This window comes from Trichoderma evansii, assembly GCF_050947405.1.
Source record: "Trichoderma evansii strain SZMC 28006 chromosome Unknown GGI43scaffold_2, whole genome shotgun sequence".
Lineage (NCBI taxonomy): Eukaryota > Fungi > Ascomycota > Sordariomycetes > Hypocreales > Hypocreaceae > Trichoderma > Trichoderma evansii.
In genome coordinates, this window is record NW_028145204.1 from 3,199,543 (window position 1) to 3,218,220 (window position 18,678).

The window sequence follows — 18,678 nt, forward strand, 5'->3', positions numbered from 1 at the left end:
CTGAGAGGCTCTTCTTCATCTCCTCGATCCATTGCATCACCGTTTTGACTTACAAAAAACACACGACGCGATTTTGTAAAATATCTCATACACGTCATACATCATAATGTATTCATATCCCATCAGGGTAACTATTCAACCGCTGTCTCGGAGCCTTTTGTTTCCCCTTCCCTATTTATATGCAGTGAAATGTCACGCCACATAACAATAGCCCAGCGCCCAACGGCACTTGCAAGCCAATCGGCGCCATCAGAGTCCCGCCCAGAATGCTAAAGAATCCTCCTGTGCCAAGCTCAGTATAGCTTCCATAGGGAGTCTGGGAAGACACTTCCGCTCCAGCGGAGAAAACTGCATCGGCGATGCTGTCAATTCAGCAGCACGATTACGCATTCATACAGGACCGCGGAGTAACTAAGAGGTATTTCTCCTTCTCTTGCAGTCTTCCATGATGCGTATTTGCCTCCCGTTGGCGCGATTGAGCTTGCAGTTGGCATATGCATCAGCACCCAGTTATGCATCTTGAAAAAAGCAAGCAAGCAAAAGAAAACGGCTGAGGAAAAAGGGTCCAGTTGTCCCCAATGGCCAGTGGCCAAATGCGACGTGACAACCTGGAATATTCATACATAATACTACCGCATCAAGATCCATGTCCACGATGCACGACCCTCTCAATCAAGAATCTCGTCTCCACAGACATGGGCCCATTCTCTCTCCACAAAGCTCGCATAAGGTGCTTTTCTGGTGTTCTCCATCTCTACCCAGGTTGAGAGAGCACGGAGCACGGGAAGCACTGAGACACACAGATTTGGTCCTTCACCAGGCAAAATGGCCCAGTCGCAGCATCTACTTCGTACCCAAAAAACACCTTCATCGCTTAGTAGGTAGTTACTAGCTTCTAATCTATCTACTGTATCTCTATCTACTCCATAAATCCTTTCACGATCCTTCCATCTCCATCTTTCACGTTATCACTGCCATCCATACACGCCCCCCTTCCGCCTCTGGCCATGCCTTACATGTAGTATGTATGTACATGTACTCTACTCGTATCCTCATTCTCCATACCATCATGCATCTTACACGTACCCGCCTCTCCATATGCACTCCTCCTAAAAAAGAAGTATCGTATATAAAATACTGCCACTAAAACAATACCAGTAAAATCAATAAAAGGCCCCCCCTCCGCCCCCATCGTCAGGCATCAAGATGTAAGACCTTATAAAAACAGCCACTCCTCTCTCAACACATGTTCCCTCTTCCCCCTTCTCATGCACATCCGCCCAAATGCACGACGAATGCACGTCGGTCGCTTGCTTGCTTGCGTTCTGCCGTGCCCTGCTCCTCTCATACGAGAAGCTTCTCCCCTTAGCCTAGAGAGAGCCACTCCCTCAACTCAAACTTCTCATGTCATACTTTCGCTATAGCTAGTTCCCTCCGTCTTCCAAGCTCGTCCGATAGGTTCGATGAGACGGAGAAAAATAAGAAAAGAATTGTGCGCCCTGAGATGAGATACTGAGATGCATATCACGGCCGCAGCGAGGAAGGAACAGAAGCACTACCCAATCCCAATGGCTCGACTATCATGCACATACTTCGCCCCCCGCAAAGTTGCCGAGCTCGTCGCCGCCAATGCTTACAAGCGCTTTCCTTTGAATGACGACGCTGGCAGAGATGCCGAATAGCGGAGGACATGCTGCCTCCCTTGTAGACTTTGCCAAGTACGACTCCGTAGTGAACATGGTGAACTACCGAATGGCCAGGATCTATAGCTCCAACTGGGATTTTGCTGGCCGTGGTCCTCACGCCACGTCCCCCCAAGCAAAGACCGCCACCAAGTGGGCCGTCGACTGGCCAAGGGAAAAAGCCAAGTCTGCCATGCAGCATGGACAGGTCATCACATGTAGTCACATGTAATCATAATTCACACAGGCGATACAGCATGGCACAAAAGCGGCGAATTGAGGAGCATAATATCTTTTTTTTAATCTAGGCAATTCCATTTATGTCTGATCTCTCTGTAGTAGTAGTAGTACCAGAATGCCTTTTGAACCAATTGAAACAATACCATTAGCAACCGACTTTTCCTTTCCCGTTTCCAGCCTGCTCGTAGTAGCCCAATGCACCCTGGACATAAGCACCAACCCGTCGGCCGCCTTTCAGTCCATTCCCTAAACAACAAATGAGAGCATCGACAAGTCATTATCAATTCGCCTGGTCCGCTTGTTCATAACGGTCTGGAGCCGTAAGAGACATGTAAAGCAAAGTGAGAGGAAAAAAGAAAAACAAATGGGAGATAAACCACAAAGGAGAGATAACCGTAGTGGCAAAGTTACTCCAATGCAAGACCTGTCATGAACCGAACCCAGAGCGCAAAATAAAACAAGAGCAGAAAAATGAAATGAGAGCCAGTTTCCATATGCCCTTATGAGCGCCAAGCAAAAGCAATAAAATATCAGAATCCCTGTCGTATGTGACCAAACTCCAAAAGCTAAAAACACAAAGCCGAAAAGCAAAGTAAGGAAATATAGAAAAGGAAAAAAACAGAAAAAAGATTCTCGCTTTAGTTGTTGCTGTGAATAAGAGAAGCAGAGACCGCAAAGGCGAGTCCAAAAAATGTTTGCTGATGATAAGCGACGAGGCCATGTGTAAAAGCCTCGAATTGTTAAACAAGGGACATTGTGTTGCTTTGTTAGCTGTCCAAGCCCAAAAACCAGTTGTAAAAATTTGTATCCAATCTTGAGTAAAAAAAAAATCCATTAACTGAGGAATATCCTGCATATCGCAGCTGTCCTCGTCCGATAGCCGCTACCAGTGGTCATCTAGCCTCGGATGGCGGTGGCGGTATGAGGCTCTCCGCCCCAGCGAAATCGCTGTTGGATCATCTGCTGGGCGAAAAAAGGAGCATCAGTTGGCGACGTGGAGAAGGATGGCGATGGCGATCTCATGTGAGGCATCGACTTGGGAGCCGATGGCTGATCCCTGCTGATGAGGACAGAGGACATGGAGTCGAGAGGAGACGAGTTCGATGCCGCGAGATAGTCGGCGGTCAACGGCCTAGTAAGTTTCATATCGATGGGGTGGTGGTGAAGGCTGTGGTGAGCCGCAGGGCCGGCATGGTGAAGAGGGCCGTGAGGAACTACTGCAGAAGGCACCGTTGTCGGGCTAACGCTCTCGTTCTCATCGGTCTTGTTCGCAGCCGCGGTCGATGATGTCTTCGAACCAAACTGTAAAACGAAAAGAAAAACCAAGTCAGCTACCAATTCCCATCCCAATTTTTAATTTTATATTTTTCAGACATTCCAGCCCATTTCACTTCCAGCCTCTTCCGATTTCGTTGCGTTGAACTGCACGAGTTCCTTGTAACCAACAACTAGATTGCGGCAGGCGGCTGGGGCGGTTGGGGGACGCTGAAGTGGTCTCCGGGGGTACGTACAAAGCAGTATTTACTGACAAGCTCCTCATATGAGGAGCTAGCGAGGCCGAGGCCGAGGCCAACACCGGGCGCAGGGGCGGCGGCGGTGGCAGCAGTGGCAGCAGCGGCAGCAGCAGTGGACTGGCTGTGCGCCGCAGCAGATGGTGCGCTCAGGGGAGGGCCAAAATTCATGGGACTCGGGCTATCGCGGACATTCCTCTTCATATACAAAGCGTCCTTGTCCCGGCTCGAGGTATCCTTGGCCGCCTGGACGGCAGCACTCAATGAGGCACCAAAATCATAACGGTTGGCAAAGGCCAGTCCGCTGGGAGCGGTCAGGCCCAGGCCCTTGGAAATGTTATCACTAGCCAAGTTGCTAATTGACTTGGTCTTGAGGCGGAGGCCGGGAGTGTTGGACTCGCCCAAGTAGTCGAGATGGTCATCAAACTTAAACTTTGATTTCTTCTTATCAAAATCATCAAACGAAGCAGCCATCTGCACAGACCGACCGGCGGCGGCAGAGTTTTGCTTCCGGTTGCTTCGCGGCAGACTGCTAGTCGACCGCGATCCAGCACCTTGGAAGGAGTTCTTACCATTCTGTGGCTTGAACTGCTTTCGAAAGTCGACCTGGAAGTTTGAGTTGCCGTTGCTGTCCCAATGCTCCTGGCCATTGACATTATAGCGAACACAGAAGTACAGTGTCTTTGTCTCCAGGTTGGTGGTATCCGACAGCTTGATAGAGAAGGTGAAGCGATCTTGGCTGATACGGGTGACGACGGGGCGGACCTCGTGGCTGAACTCAGCAACAACTTCCGAAGTCGTCTTCCAGTAGTCCAATGTGAATCGGCAGACAACAGTCTTGTGGAAGGAGATGTTGGAAACAACAACTGAACCCATCATCGACTTCTGATCCGGAGAAAGCCAAACTCTCTCTACACGGACAGGCTGCTCTCGTCTCTGGGGGGAGTCATGGGGGAAGTTGTTCGTAATCAGCTGCCAGTCAAATGGCGGCGATCGAGCAACGGGTCCCCTTTTCTCACCTCCAGGGAAGGGATATTCAACGTCGCTTTCATAGTTCTCCACTGGCGACGAGCCTGCACTGACGGCAAGAGGTCGATCAACCTGAAGGAAGTGGCGGATGTGCTCCAGATGGGAGTCAAAGTGAACGGCCTTGGCAAATACAGGGGTACCAGGCATGCTCGAGGGCCGCTTGTAACCCCGCAGAGCCGGTCGGACCAGTTCACCAGACTTCTTGCGTACCATAGGAGGCTTCGGCATGTCATCTTCAGAATCCTCCGAGACAGTCTGGGAGTTCTCTGCAGATGTCATGATGGCAGATGCATTGGGATCAGTGGCAGATCGAACATGGCCTTTTCGACGCTTGGGAAGCTCGCTCAATGTCATGGCACTAAAGCTAGTGTGGATCATGCTTCGAGGAGTAGAATCGTCATCAGGGCCTAGTCTCGATTCCTTGCTTGGGGGTGACGGTGTCCGGGGTTGCGGGATCTGGCTGACAGCATCCCTAAGCTTCCCCAGCTTCCTGCCCCGAATTTCCGGACGGCTGTCATCTTCACTATCGGATGATGCTGAGTCAGGCGGGGAGATGATGGCACCGTTTGGAATACCTCGATCATCAGTCACCGGCGGGGGGGACTTGCGCAAGCTCGCGCTCACAGGAGGGTTACCAGCGTTCTTGACTTCGTCGGAGGATCCATAGGGAGGAGACGGTGTGGCGTGAGCCTCAGTGTTGGACGGTGTGGCAGACGGTGTCCGACGATGCTTGTTGAGGTATGAGGCGGAACGAGGCAGCGAAGGCTTCTGGCCTGAAGTGACTGATGATCGTCGGCTCACATCCGGTGAAACGGTCGCTGAGGAGGCGGGAGATCGGTGGGAGGGTGGCGTGTAAGGCATTCCCAGAACTTTGGCTGGGGTAAAATCTGGGGAAAAAATAAAGGTTTCTCTGATACTGAAATGTAATGCGGTTTGGCAGAAATGGGCCGTGATAAACGCTAATATGTGCCCAAGTCGTCCCGAGTTATATCATAGGATAGAAAAAGACTAGGATTGTTGTCGGGTTGTAGAGGGTAGCGACAGGGAAGCTAGTATCTAGGTAGGTTGGAAGATCTGGAACACGGGAAAGTACGTTGTCAGCACATTGGCGGTTGAGATCTCAAAACCAGTAGTAAAAGATGAGGTATGGGAGACAAGGGTAGGGTAGAGGGCAACACATGGTTTATAAACAACCGAAGCGTGGCCTGCAGAAATAGTGTGGTGACAGCTCATTCGTGGCTTGCAGAACGCTTGTCGAAGGCGTTCCAAATATGATGCTGATTATTCTTTTTTGGCAGGGCTTGATATAATAAGGAAATAGAGTTTGTCGGAAGTTTTCGTATTGGGCAATAGGGCTTTCTGGAAAGGCAAGCCGAATTTCAATGGTGGAACTTACAGCAACAGGTAGGAGGAGACTTTGGGACCAACTTCTCCGCAGTGCTCAGGAAGCAACGACACAATCTCAAGCTCGGGCAATATTCCAGCAACCGAGCTAAAAGACTGTGAGGTGCAGCCGTGGAAGCACAAACCTAGGTGCGGATGGTGTTGTATAAGATCGCCAAACGATGGGTCTGGCAAATGATATATCCGGCTCGTTGGAGAGTTGTCGAGTCGGGCAGAAGAAGAGAATGGGGAAAGACAGATGACTATGACTCAACCCCAAGATAAATATCTGATGATAGCCGAGGTAGAGAGAGATGAAAACTAGAGATGCACAGAAAGCGCGGCGAGGTTGGCGGATGAGAATCGAAGGATGAGGTGATGGCACGGCAACGGCGGAGAGATAAGAAGACTATAGCCTCTGATGTGGTGCACGCTGACTGAAGGCGGGGAGAGCGTCGTGGACTGGGCTCCGGGGGAGTGAATTAGCCCTTTAAAGAAGAGAGGAGGAGAGGAGGAGAAGTATCAAGCGGCGGTGATGAAGCCGATGAGGATGAGGAAACGGGAAAGATGGGAAGTTGAAGACGGAGGAGGTGGGGAGAGGCTGTTTTTGGATTGCGCGAGACGAGCGATAGATACGTACCGGCTCAGCAGTTGTGCTCCAAGCCAAGCCAAGGCCTGCAGGCCAACAAGTACCGGAGCCCAAGGGAATGGGGACAGGGTCAGGCCAGAGGCGAAAAAAAAAATGGAAAAAAAAATTAAAAATTGACTAGAGCGAAGCCATCGTACAGGTACCTGCTAGTGGAAGGCTCGGACCCGGATCCAGGTCGCTATGCGCCGCAGCACCACACTTGTGTGTACTGCACTGAGACCTTAACTTGCCCTGCTCTAGCCTGCATTGGCCTTGGACTGGATGGGGGGATGCAATGCAAAACTTGGCTGGCCGTGGGAGGGGAGCTGGGGCCAGTGGCAGGGGTGGGTGATGCCGGCGGCGAAGGTTGAAAGAGCCCGGGTGTCTGCTCATCTCGAAATCAAATCTTGTCATCTCGTCGGCCTGGCCTTGCCGCCAGCACCGCCTACCAGCTCGCTCGCTATCGTCCAGTAGCCAAGCACCCCCTCCCTCTCCCAGCAGTCTCCAGCGGGCTGCCACACTGGTTCGATGGCTTGAGACGGTGGGCCACCGTCGATCGGCTTGGAGGGTGGCCAGTGTGCCTTAGCCCAGCAGAATTCCATATGGATACTAGGGAGGGTTTCCCTAGAAGACGACGCGAGAGGGGCCCTAAGATAGGCGGCCAACAGGGGGGCTTCCATCACGTATGGGCGAGCCGAGCAACGGCGCAAACAGGCGACCTGAACCCCAGCCAGCACCAACAACAACACTTCAGCAGCCCCATCGTCGAGCCTAGCGCACTTGCGTAGTAGCATCAGCGGCCCAAAAGCAACAGCTCTCGCCAGCACAAGCTCGCCTCGCCTATTTGATGCTTTGTACAAGTACAGTACCTACAAGCAGTAATCTGTAGATTGCTTGGACCTTTGATCTTCAACTTAACGGGGGTCCGTGTTAGCTCCATCTCGCTCGCACGTACGCTGGCTGGTTAATCTGCTCCTTAACCGGGCTTTGGTGCTATATTGATGAATACACCCACCCCCTCGCTCCTCTGATACACATCAATTGATGTTCAAAGCACAGCGGCAAAATACGAATGAGAGAGGCAAACCACCTGCAGGTAGAGCGAGACACACAGACTGTAAAAAACAAGAAGAGAGACAGAAATGGCGGCAAAAGATGTGTGCCAGCCTTCTTGTTTCCCCCTCCCAAAGCCGGGTGCCGGAGGGATTTGCCAGTCACCGTCAGCCAACGAAAGACTCCATCCTCCGTCCAGCAGTAATGCACCCTAATGTAATAAAGCTGCAGTGTCGACGTCGCATTCTGGATGCCCATTATTGCGGAGTACACTGCCTCGCTCTCTTGCGTGTCGTCTCAAGGTACCTATACTACTCCGTACAGGGTCATGTACGAGCATGTATGTACATATATGAGTATGCATCTGTATACATGCCTTAATTCATATTAATTACCTGTACGGAGTACATGGTAGAAGGACGGTTTTGATCGTGCTAATGCACATATCCTGTGCACCCCGTGCCATCGCCCTCGGAGTCCTTGTAGCATCCTGGGTGCCCAAGACAGTAAGAAGCTATGATACCAACGGAGCACCCCAGCTCTCCAAGCACGACTACACGCCAGTGAAGCTGAGAAAGAAAGAGAAAGAAAAGACGGAAAGAAGCGATCCATGGGAAGTGCCGTGATACGAATCAGCGCCAATGAGAGAAAAAAAAACGGCTCAAGTGTTCCAATTCTATCCAATACTCGTCCGTTGAACACCGGGGGACCCAGCCCGCGGCATCTGCGGACATTGGAAGTTACCGGAGTCGGCAGCAAAAGTAGTCATACAGGCACTGGGTTTGTCTTAATTGTCATCATCATCATGTCTCAAAAAGACGCCGTCAACTTTTTTAGAACGATTCTGATATCCTATCTCTCTCCCTCGTTCGCCCAGATAAGCGGTGCAAGACGAAGGGGAAAAGGCGTCAGTCCCAAAGCGGCCGTGGGCTTTTTGGCGTCGCCTGATAACAATGCGCTTCGCAGTATTAGTTAGGCGGCCTAGTATATCAAAGCGCCAAAGTAACATGTATTAGTGATGGAATGCATGAGCTGATTTCAATGTCATATGGTTTGAGATTTGCGAGAAACCATCTGGATAATCTCGCCAGGTGATGGCGCATTGCTAACATCTTATTTTCTCAGGCCGGATCAAACCTTTTTTTTTTTTACCGTTCTTATTTTTTCTTCGATTTCTTACAGTAATATTTAGGACGACCCCATCCGCACGCGCCCTCTCTCTCTGTTGCTCTCTTTACTTCTCGTCTTGGCTAAGGCGGATAACCGGTGAAGCCGGATATGGAGATGGGTACCACTACTAACGCTACCAGTTGACTTTAGCACCAGTTACTATCGCCCAGGCAATGAGAGATATCCAGCAATCTAACCAATATTCTTAATTTAGCTCATGTAGAACAAAAGCGTAGCTGTTTGAGAGCTCCTCCAGTTGGTCTCCTGGCGTGGCGGTAGATCGAACGATTTACAAAGCAGTCGAACGTGTATTACTCATGGGCTACCAACATCAAATAATGTCGTGCGTAATGCGCCGGTGCGGATTACATACACGTACTGCCCATTACTTCGCACCCTCGTACTCGCAAAAGGATTCGACTGGCGTGGATCTTGGCCGACAGATAAAATTTGCAAATTTTGTGCCAAATCTCTGCCCTTGTTGGCTGAACGCCTGCCGAATCGCATTGAAGGAGGCGACTAGGGGTGTGAAGAGGCGTTCAAGGTATTTTTCTTGCTTGCAGCCTTGCACTGCAGGCTCCGTGCATACTAGGCAATATGTACGCTGTGCCGGGTTCCTCTTTAATTTCATCTTTCCCTCTCCTGTGTCGTGCAATTGTCCTGCAGCGAAATGGGGATAAGAAGAATCCAAATTTCTACAGCAATCTGCAATGCTTCGCTGCGAGTCTGCCCATCCGACTCCCAAAAACCCATCTTGAGAGCTACCCTCACGCCGGTTGGCCTTCCAAAGGAGAATTTTTTGCGGTCGGCGCCAGGGGTTGGTTGGTTGGTTGCCATGGCCTGGGAATAGCGATGAGGACTAGGATGGGGTGGGCACTCCGGCATCAGACCCGGTCCTGGTGTGGCGCCCGACTCTGTGGTCCGTTGAATATCTCACCCCTGTTCTTCGCCAGAGCAGGGCCATGCCGGCCATTCTCAGCCGCTCATTGGCAGTGGCCGCCTTGGGTTAGCTGTTAGATGTCGAGATAATGACGTTGCCCGCGGTTTGGCTGAGGCTTGCCAGATCTCGTCCGCCAATCAGGCCACACCAGGCCATGTCGCTGTGCATTCCGCAGCGTCGCCTTCCTGTTTCACCTTCGCCTCTTTGTTTGCTCTTCTGCAACCTTACCAGTTCGTCTGGTGTCTAACAAGGAGGATGCCATATAATCGAGAGGGGGAGAGGGGGAAGGCGGGATAGATTGGTTTCGATTCGGAGCGGGCGCTGCGGAGTAGCCAGAGCAGCAGTACTTACTACTTTGGTGCTCCGTATGTCTGCTCAGCCCGTCGTTCGGGTGTCCGCCCCGGATCCGGGATCCTCTCACGACTGACATCCTGCACCGCCGTCGTCCACCTTCGACAGAAGGTTCGTAACGAGCTCCAGAGAAGTCAAACTCCTCCCCCCCTCCCCCCTCTCCGCATCCCCGAGCCCAACTGTCTGCTCTTACATACGCTATTTCCCCACGACGGACCGAAAAGCTTTTCCCCAGGCTGTCAAAACTCACGTCGGCCCTCGTGCTTCCCAATGCAGAGAATGCAGCTCTTAGCGAGTGCATGTCTGCAACTGCAATGCCTGCGCGCCCAAGATGGAGCTGTTTCGGGCTCAATTGGCCCCGGGTGCTTTGTAAACCATCACCGCTTTAGGCGCCTGGACGGCTTAGAGTGCATATGTGCTGTCTGGTGCTCGAGGCCATCCAATCGTAGGCGCCTCTCCGTGTATGCAGGAGTCACAAATTGGTAGTCTGATAACCGAGTCAGGCAGCGAGCCACCTACCGTTTCCGCGCCGAGAGGCATTTTGCAAACCTCCATCAGGTCCCAAAACGAGAGAGCCCATGATGGCAAATGCCAGTACGTAAGGCCATCGAGCAACAGCTGAATGGCGTGCATCTATCTTCATCTGGAACCCCTCTCCAATCTTGCCGCCGAGCCTTGGCCTTCCTTGCATGTCCCTGTCCACGCCATGAAGAGGACCAGTACCAGTACCCGTCCAGATAGCTGCTCCATATCTACAGTCCAATCTCCAGCCATGGCACCAGAGGCGTCGAATTGTGCGTGCGGGCCACAAGGCGGCGGTGCTTCCAAGGCACGAAGTCGTCCGGCGTCAGCCACAGCGTGTCTTTGTCATCGCGCCAAGAGATAAGGATGGGTCTTGCACGGGCCAATATTAAGCTTCCAGGCCCACCTTATGGGTCCTGGGCAAGCCACACGCACGGGCCACTGATAGTACCAGGGGTGGCTTGCTCCTACTGGTGCCCCCAGCGCTAAGCAACGCCAAAAACGATACTATCACAACGACAAGAAACTTTCTTTATCCTTGCTATCTTATACCATCTCCATTTTCACGCGCTCCCGTCCCGCGCCCTCGCTGCCCCGTTTTGAACTGTTGAGAAACCGCTCGTACGTCTAATTACCAGCTCGGCTACAAGCGTTACAGGGGGCCCCTTCCGTTATTTGTCTCGCGAAGAAGAGAGAGCCGCTGATGGAAAGTGCTTGGCATGCATGCCATTTGCGGCTTCATCCGATGAATACTGATTCGAGGACATCCGACCTGCTGAAGAATCTGCAGGAGTGCGGGCTTGGAGCCTAGCTACAGAGCTGTTTGCTTCTGCCTGCCTACCCAGCGCATCATCTGGCATATCGAATTACATGTAGGCGGCGCTTTGTACATGATGCTAGTGGCAGCACCACCAGTGGCATAAACGTCTCGATGCCGCCTGACTATTAGCGAGCGCGCGCCTCCGCTTGCTGAAAAAACCGCGCGTTCTTGTACATACAGACAGGCTGGTTGTTCGAGCCTGACGAGAGGTGACCAGCATATGTAAGGCAAGCAATGTAATGTACCCGTGCTTACTTGGTTTGATGCCGTACACACTATCCATGCCTACATACCTACTGCTGATGGTGTCGAGATAGATTACTTGTACGGGAGCTTGGCTTAGCCGGCCTGATGGTCTTAGTCTTAGCGGCCCAGAGCATATAGGGTGTGCTCAGGCTTGCTGCCTCTTGAGATCGCGGAGATGAGGATTCGCTCTTAGACGCCAAGGGGCCTTGCCTGCACGCACTAGGACTTCCACTAGATGGAACTCGTATCTCTACCGCGTCTCAGCATCTGCACGGCGTTCCAAGAACAAGGATGAGATGGCAAAATCCCCAACAAGCACCAAATCCTCCCTTCTCGTTCGTCGGCCATCGAATCACTGGCGTCCTAACGCACCACTATCACGGCATAGCGTTGCAGCGCCGGTGCAGCTCCCGCTCGCCAACGAGTCAAGTCTAACAATGGTTCCATTTTGAAAAGCATAGCTCAGATCACTGGCCACTGCATGTCATCCCATCGCACCACGGCGCCAACTGCTACCATTACAGATTCGTACACACAAAAACGACGCAAGCTTCGCTCCAATAACGAATGCTACTTTACAGCATGTACTACAACGAGGTACGGCTAATACGTGCTACTAGGTAGTTCTACGTCTTGCAGCCGCAGCTCCACCAGCCAACAGTAAGCGAGGAAAATTTAGAACAGGCCCACTTATATGTGCATGGGAGGCGGGGAGCACGACTGTCTCTGCTCTGTCTCTGGCTTCTGATACATTGAAATAATGCAGACGTTGGCGACACCACTGGCACGTCAGTATCTCCCTAACACAGGCATGGCATCTCCACCAAGAGAAGGTTCACATGGTAAGCAAATAGGGCACAAGTTTGGTATACAGATGCCTGCTGCCGTAAAATTAGTAATCTGGAAGACTACAAGGAAGAGGAACGCTGATGTCGTGATAGCTGCTCGCAATACGCAAGCACCTGAGTCACGACAAGCAGGAACACAAGGGGCATACACCCAGAGCAGAGCCCAGAGCAGAGCTCTGAGCAAATATTTTTCTTCGCTTTTTTCTTTCTTTGGAATCCATACAGGCATACCAATCAACTCCCAAACTATTTCTAGATCGAGTCTCGAGGGAATTCTCAGCGCCGGATAGAATGGGCTACCGACCCGGTGGCAAAGCTCCGCGGCGACGCTATCATCGGCCTTCTGCTTAGCGCTGGATGCACCGCAAACCTTGCAGCCACATCCCTTCAACTCACCAAGCACTGGCCATCAGAGAGACGGGTTGTTCACCGACCCCAAGCCGCAAAGAGGATAAAGAAAAAAAATTTCCCTCCTGGATGATAAGCGTAAGAAAGCTTACTCACTCCCTATGGAGGCTCAGGGTGTGTCCACGCACGCCACCTGAAACTGGATCCAAGAGCTGATTTTTTTTTTTCTACCGCAATTTCCTTCTTTGTGATACCTCATGTCGCATTGCACCCTGGTAGCAATATCGGCGTCTAATGTCGCTGCAAAGCCAATCTTGAAAATTGCTGCAGCTTGGATCGCAATTTCATCGACTCGAGAACAAAAAGCCCCCAGTAACGTCTCAACAGAGGGCCGGGGGGGCGCTGGCTTAGCGAGTTTCACGGCCATCGTTCGATCGAAATCTCGCCCCTTGTGAGGCTGCCATCTACGCTAAGCAGGGGTAAGCTTCCAGAGATGGAATACTAATGCGCAGCCAGCTTCGGCGGACGAGCCCTAAAAAGGAGAGCCTGGCTGGGCTGAAGACGTTGAAGAGAAAAAAATAGAAACGAGCATACCAAGGAAGTTGTAATTTTGTTATTCGCCTTTTTCTAAGTGACTCATGCAAATTTGCATCTGCGAGAGCCGGTTACTACATCTCAACCATGCTATGGTAGTATGAATCACTTATTCGCGGTAAACCCACTTCCGATAACAACAGCGCCGCCGCCCAAAATCTCCGACACACGGAAGCCTTATCTATCACTAAGGTCCGGTTGTCGCTCTCAATAATACATGCAGTCTACTGAGACATCGTTTTTTATGCATTGGCAGGTCAAGAAGGGGTCTTTTGTGATGAGTGCCCAAAGATGAATTTCTCTTGCATCCAGAAACCCATCGGCTAGGAGCAGATGCTGAAGACATCCGACAAACGCCCAACTTCAGGCCGTGGACATGCAAGTCGGAGCGATCCGTACCCACAAACTCCCGTGTCCGGCAGCCCCACCTCACGATGTTTTATGCCGTTGCGGGTTTGGAGTAGCACGAGTCGTACAAGTATAGTACATGTTGGACGGGGCTACTATATGGAGCACCAAAGGGTGATACCTCATAATACATCTCAACACTACATGCGAGCACTTGAACGTATGCGTGCACCTTGACCCCTACACGAGATAAGAGCGAACGCCCTTTACAAGCACATCTCCGGAAGAGCGTGCTTTGGCGAGGGTTTGGGTTTACGCAGGGATCCGAGCTTGGGCGGTAATCCGCTCTGCCATGCCATGCCATGTCATGCCGTGTCATGTCATGTAGCACGTATGGCGAGCATCAGCAGAACATCAATATGCATGCAACTGTAGTCACGGAAAATATTCATCTTCAAGAAGCACGTCTTTCGGGCAGATACTACTCGCATTCTGCCATCAAGCTGCGGGGGATGGAGGCCAGCTGACTTGAAGCAGCAGCAATGGCCAGCAAAGCGGGAAAGTCATGCTCTGCAGGCTTGTGATGGATTGCATAGCACGCAAATGCACATTAATAAACAAACCCACCTTCCCGGTACACTCACTCTCATTCTCTCTGCAGGTAGCTGTAGTTTGCAGGAGCAGGAAGTTCCTTCGCCTCCTTTGACTTCTTCTTTCTCTCTCCTTGCCTTCTGATAGGTACGCATCCATTGGACCCTGTGGCGAGAAATGAAGCAGAAGTAAAATAAACCTTTCCGGCACGACGGCTTTGGTTCCTTTCCGCATCACATCAATCTTCTAGACTGTTCGCCGTTGCCGCGTAACGCAAATCGGTGAGAGGAAGGATGGTAGCAGCGAGCCTTTTTGGTGTGGCATTCATCTTCTAGGTTCTACAAGCCGCAGATTCCAAGGCAATGATGCAGGAAGCTAGTAGTAGTAGTAGCAGTAGTAGCAGTATTACCACATCCACAACGAGTAAGTAGTAGCTATTACTAGTATCAGGACTAGTAGAGTGGGTGTGAAAGGCTGAGAGAGGAGCAAACCCACTTCTCTTCGCCTTCATGCCGTGTCGAAGGGGCTATATGACCTGGTTTCTTGTGGGTACGGTGCCATCCAGAGGATCTCCCCAATCAAATTAAGTGCCAGCCATCCAACAGTTTCTGGCCAACCATTGGTAAGAAGATGTTGTGATAGTTTTCCCCCCTTCTCCTCCTTGCACCCCAGCCAGCGCTACTGCCTGGGCTGGGACCCGGATGGCCAAAGAGAATGAGAGAAAGACAGAGGAGAAGAGATAGAGGTCTTTCCCCGTGGAGATGGTTTGCTCCTCGTTTAGGGCTTGGTCCACTGGTTCGAAAAAGATCCAAAGAAAAATACGGAGAACCAACGCGAGCCATTGCGGGAGCTGGGCTGCCGATTGATTATTCATGAGCAGTCAGCTTCCATCTTGCTATGCTCGCCAAATGCGGACCGTCTATCACGCTGGCCCCATCGACAATTGATATCTACCAAGTCGGCAATATCAGCCCAGATGGTCTCGTGGTTCGACAAGCTGCAACCCTTCAAGCCACCTGCAGCCGCCAGGTGGCTTGTCGTGCATTTCATCTCCCTCCGTACCTTATACATGGCGTTGAACTACTCCAAGGATAGGCCATTGGCGCCAGGGGTCGAGCTTCCCACCACCCTCTCCATGGGGATGCGTTTCCTGTCTAGCCTTGGTCGCCCTGCATCTCTGCTCCGCAAATGTGGCGCCAGGAAGAGCTCGTTTACTGCAAATTGCCCAACCAACCTCCAGCCAGGACGACTGATAACATGGATATCACATGCCAGGCAAATCCGTCTCATCCGTGTTTGGTTGCTGGTGCTATCAGTTTATTAAGCCTCCATCAGAATTTACCTTTTATTAACGTGCATATCACAAAGGGCGGGGTAAAGAGATGGTGGCATCTTTCTTCCACTTTAGACATTGACACTGGCAGCCAGAGCTGTCCCCCGGGAAGTTTAATGTTATGCCGGCGGCGGAACTGGCATGGCACTTGATCATTTGAGTCTGCATCGCCACGGGTTCATGCCATGCTGGGAAGCGCACAGGCGCTACGAGCAACACCAGCTAAGGCATGTTGAGATAGCTGCAACCACGTCTGAGGAACAGCTCCCAGCTAACGTTGGACGGAGCAATTTAACGGCGCACGCACAATCTGCGGACGAGCCCCATCGGTCTGGCCTGTCTGCACGAATGGCCCACCGAGATTGAGCCCCCAGCAAGCAGCAGCTCGCCGGCCACGAACTCGTCTCAGTCAGAGGACTTTGTGCTGCGCTGCAGCGTTTCAAAGTTGCGTGCTGCAGCGGACAGGGATCAGAGGCGGGGCTGCCTCTGCCTTGGCCGTGACCGATGACGACATGCTGATGTGTGTTACAGTCGATTCAAGCGCTCATTCTGCCTCGTGGTCAAAGTCTCCGGAGATGAGCTGGAAAAGATGTTGGGCCTCAAGCTTTTGCAGATGCACGGGAGAGTGCCCGAACAGCTGGGCAGTTATCTCGGGCTCGCCACCGGTACGGGAGACAACTAGATCGGGGGGATCAGCCAACTCAAAAGTCTAGAAGGTCTGATCGACGGGAGGCCGAGCAGCTACAATACTACCTTCGGGGCGTCGAGACTAGACTGATAGGCGGCGCGCAGCGAGCATCAGGGGCTCATTGGCATTCCAATGCAGCGCCGCGCAAATCTAGGGGACAATCCGTGATTCAATCCGTCGAGAATGCGATGGCAAATACTACTAGCTAGCAAAGGGTCTGCGCCAAATCCTGTTATCAAAGTCGGGGTCTGCCCACCATCCCGTGCCGCGAAAGGCCATGATGCGCGCCGCATTCTTTGGCTCGTCCGCGCCGCATCGAATTTAGATTGCTATCCGTACCGTATACCGTACGTTGAGCAAGAAAACACCACGCAGATAGCAGACGAAGGGCGAAAAAAAGCACACCCCTATGAGCCACGTCGAATTCCGCCGCAGCCGACCGCTGTTACTCGTGCCGTCGTTACTCATGCATTGTGACATCGTTTGCCTCCTCTCCACCGGCCTGAGTACGAAGCGAAGCAGTAGTAATAGGAAAATTTTCCTTTTCCTTCTTCTTCTTTACGTTTCTCCGCCAGTTGACCTCATTCTTCCAGCATGTAATCTTAAAAATCCATTTGCAAATGCGTTGGGGCCTGGGTATGCGAAACACGGATCCTTTTTCGCCCCTCTAGATCGTGATGAGGTGCATGCCAAATCCAGCCCTGATCATGGATCACTATGAGGATCGAGAAATACGTACCCTGTCACAGCAGTGGATTCGCGACGATCACAGAGTTATTTTCTCTCTAAGAGTGGCTCTTGGGTGCCAAAATTCGACTAACACATACTGCTGGGATACCAAATCTCCAGGACTCCCAATTGCGCTGGCCAAATAGGGTAACTAGCTCTCCAACACAGCTCCGCCTTACCGTGATGATTACAATTTTTTTTGGAGTTCTTATGCAGCCCGACCTGAGCTCTCTCTCTCTACCGGGACTATTCTCCCAAGCTCCTACTACACCCCCCTTTGAGTTTTCTCCTCACCCCGGCTGTCACACCGACTTCCATTGGCGCCGTCTGTCGGCTGGGGGCTGATGAAATCCCAGCGCATGCTAGCTAATGCTGCTGCTGCTGCTGCTGCCCGTATGGAGGCTACGAAATAGGTAGTGCTACTACTAATATTACTGCTGGTAGGTACTTGTACATGCTTCTCCGGGATAACGGCGAGGACGAGGGAGGAGATGGAGCTAACGCCTGCTGTAAGCTTCACCCGTGCCATGTCATGCTCAATTGCACCCCCTCAATTGCTTCGCTTCGCTTCTGGTACTCGTACATACAGCTAGTAGCAGCAGTGAAGTTATATTACAACCCTAGCATGTAATCAGCTCAAAGCTCGAGGCCCTTTCCCCGCAGTCCAAGGTTCAATTCTAATTAAATTGAAGGCCGAAGCTATTGACCATCGTCTGCAGCTTGCTAATGGGAAGAAAGGGCTGCAGCGAGAGCTGCAATGCACGCTCCAGATTCTCTGGCGAGCAACGCCACACCGATGCAGACGGTTGCACGAATACTACGGTAACTACGCCGTATTGGGCTGCTTAACGAAATTGAAGCACATACGAAGCGCCTACCGTACATACTTAGTGCATCGTGGTTATTATTATACCTTTTCCCAACGGAGTAGGCTTACCGTTACTAAACTAAACCAAAGGCATGGATGTTAACAAACCGAGTGTGCGTGTTCTAATGTAATGGTAATGTACACGCATTCGGCCCCACTCGCTGCCGGTGACGGATGAATGATCATTTTTGTGATTGATGCTATATTAACACAAACGGGCGTCCGGGACATGGGGGATGCTTGGCCTCTGCGCAAAGGGACATCGAAGAGAAAAGAAGAGGGGGGCTAAAAATGGCCAGCATTTCGTCGGGCAGCGTTTAACAATACTACTACTACTGGTAGCAGGTAGTTTCATGGATGGAGATTTCGGGCTTCGCTTTTTTTTTTTTTTTTGGCTCATTTCTCTCTCCCGTTTTTATTTTCACCAGCCGTTCTTTTTTGATGGGGTCTGGCTTACGGAGCTCCTCTTCTGCTGACGATAGCTTTCTCATGACAGATATAAGACGTCATGACCCTAGCTGAGTGCGGCAGGTCACGATAAGGCCCTGGGAATCGGTCGAGCGCAGCTTAATATGAAATGACGAGCTGGAGTGCACAAGGGAGGCATTAGAGAATGGAAAAGTTTGATATAGAAGGTGTATCTACGCAGTACTCCGTATTGACTCTTTACCTGTCGCGGACTGGGGGAGGGGCAACAGACCCGAAAGCTTAGACGGATTACATGGGAGACAAACTGCGCTAGATCGAATTCAAAAG

General features: G+C 51.6%; 3 protein-coding genes across 3 annotated transcripts; 1 reads left to right on the plus strand and 2 right to left on the minus strand.

The window, feature by feature from the left end:
• Positions 1–1,958: 1,958 nt before the first annotated feature.
• On the minus strand, positions 1,959–3,181 carry GGI43DRAFT_394986 (uncharacterized protein). The gene has a single exon (XM_083204827.1). The coding sequence runs from the start codon at positions 2,776–2,778 to the stop codon at positions 2,350–2,352; it is 429 nt and encodes a 142-aa protein (XP_083065567.1). The 5' UTR covers positions 2,779–3,181; the 3' UTR covers positions 1,959–2,349.
• GGI43DRAFT_380072 (putative phosphatase regulatory subunit-domain-containing protein) lies at positions 2,820–5,323 on the minus strand (the record flags this gene model as incomplete). Its single annotated transcript, XM_083202926.1, has 2 exons — positions 2,820–3,224; positions 3,434–5,323. 2 exons carry the CDS (start codon positions 5,321–5,323, stop codon positions 2,820–2,822), a joined length of 2,295 nt encoding a protein of 764 aa, XP_083065568.1.
• A 10,402-nt stretch (positions 5,324–15,725) lies between these two features.
• GGI43DRAFT_173151 (uncharacterized protein) lies at positions 15,726–16,542 on the plus strand. Its single transcript, XM_083199744.1, has 2 exons — positions 15,726–15,864; positions 15,925–16,542. Exons 1-2 carry the CDS (start codon positions 15,823–15,825, stop codon positions 16,348–16,350), a joined length of 468 nt encoding a protein of 155 aa, XP_083065569.1. The 5' UTR covers positions 15,726–15,822; the 3' UTR covers positions 16,351–16,542.
• The last annotated feature ends 2,136 nt before the right edge of the window (positions 16,543–18,678 follow it).

Coding starts and splice junctions, on each gene's coding strand:
- GGI43DRAFT_394986 (XM_083204827.1), bottom strand. CDS start 2,778: ATGCAGGATATTCCTCAGTTAATGGATTTTTTTTTTACTCAAGATTGG.
- GGI43DRAFT_173151 (XM_083199744.1), top strand. CDS start 15,823: ATGCTGGGAAGCGCACAGGCGCTACGAGCAACACCAGCTAAG. Junction 15,865..15,924: donor TACGAGCAACACCAGCTAAG/GCATGTTGAGAT, acceptor CGTTGGACGGAG/CAATTTAACGGCGCACGCAC.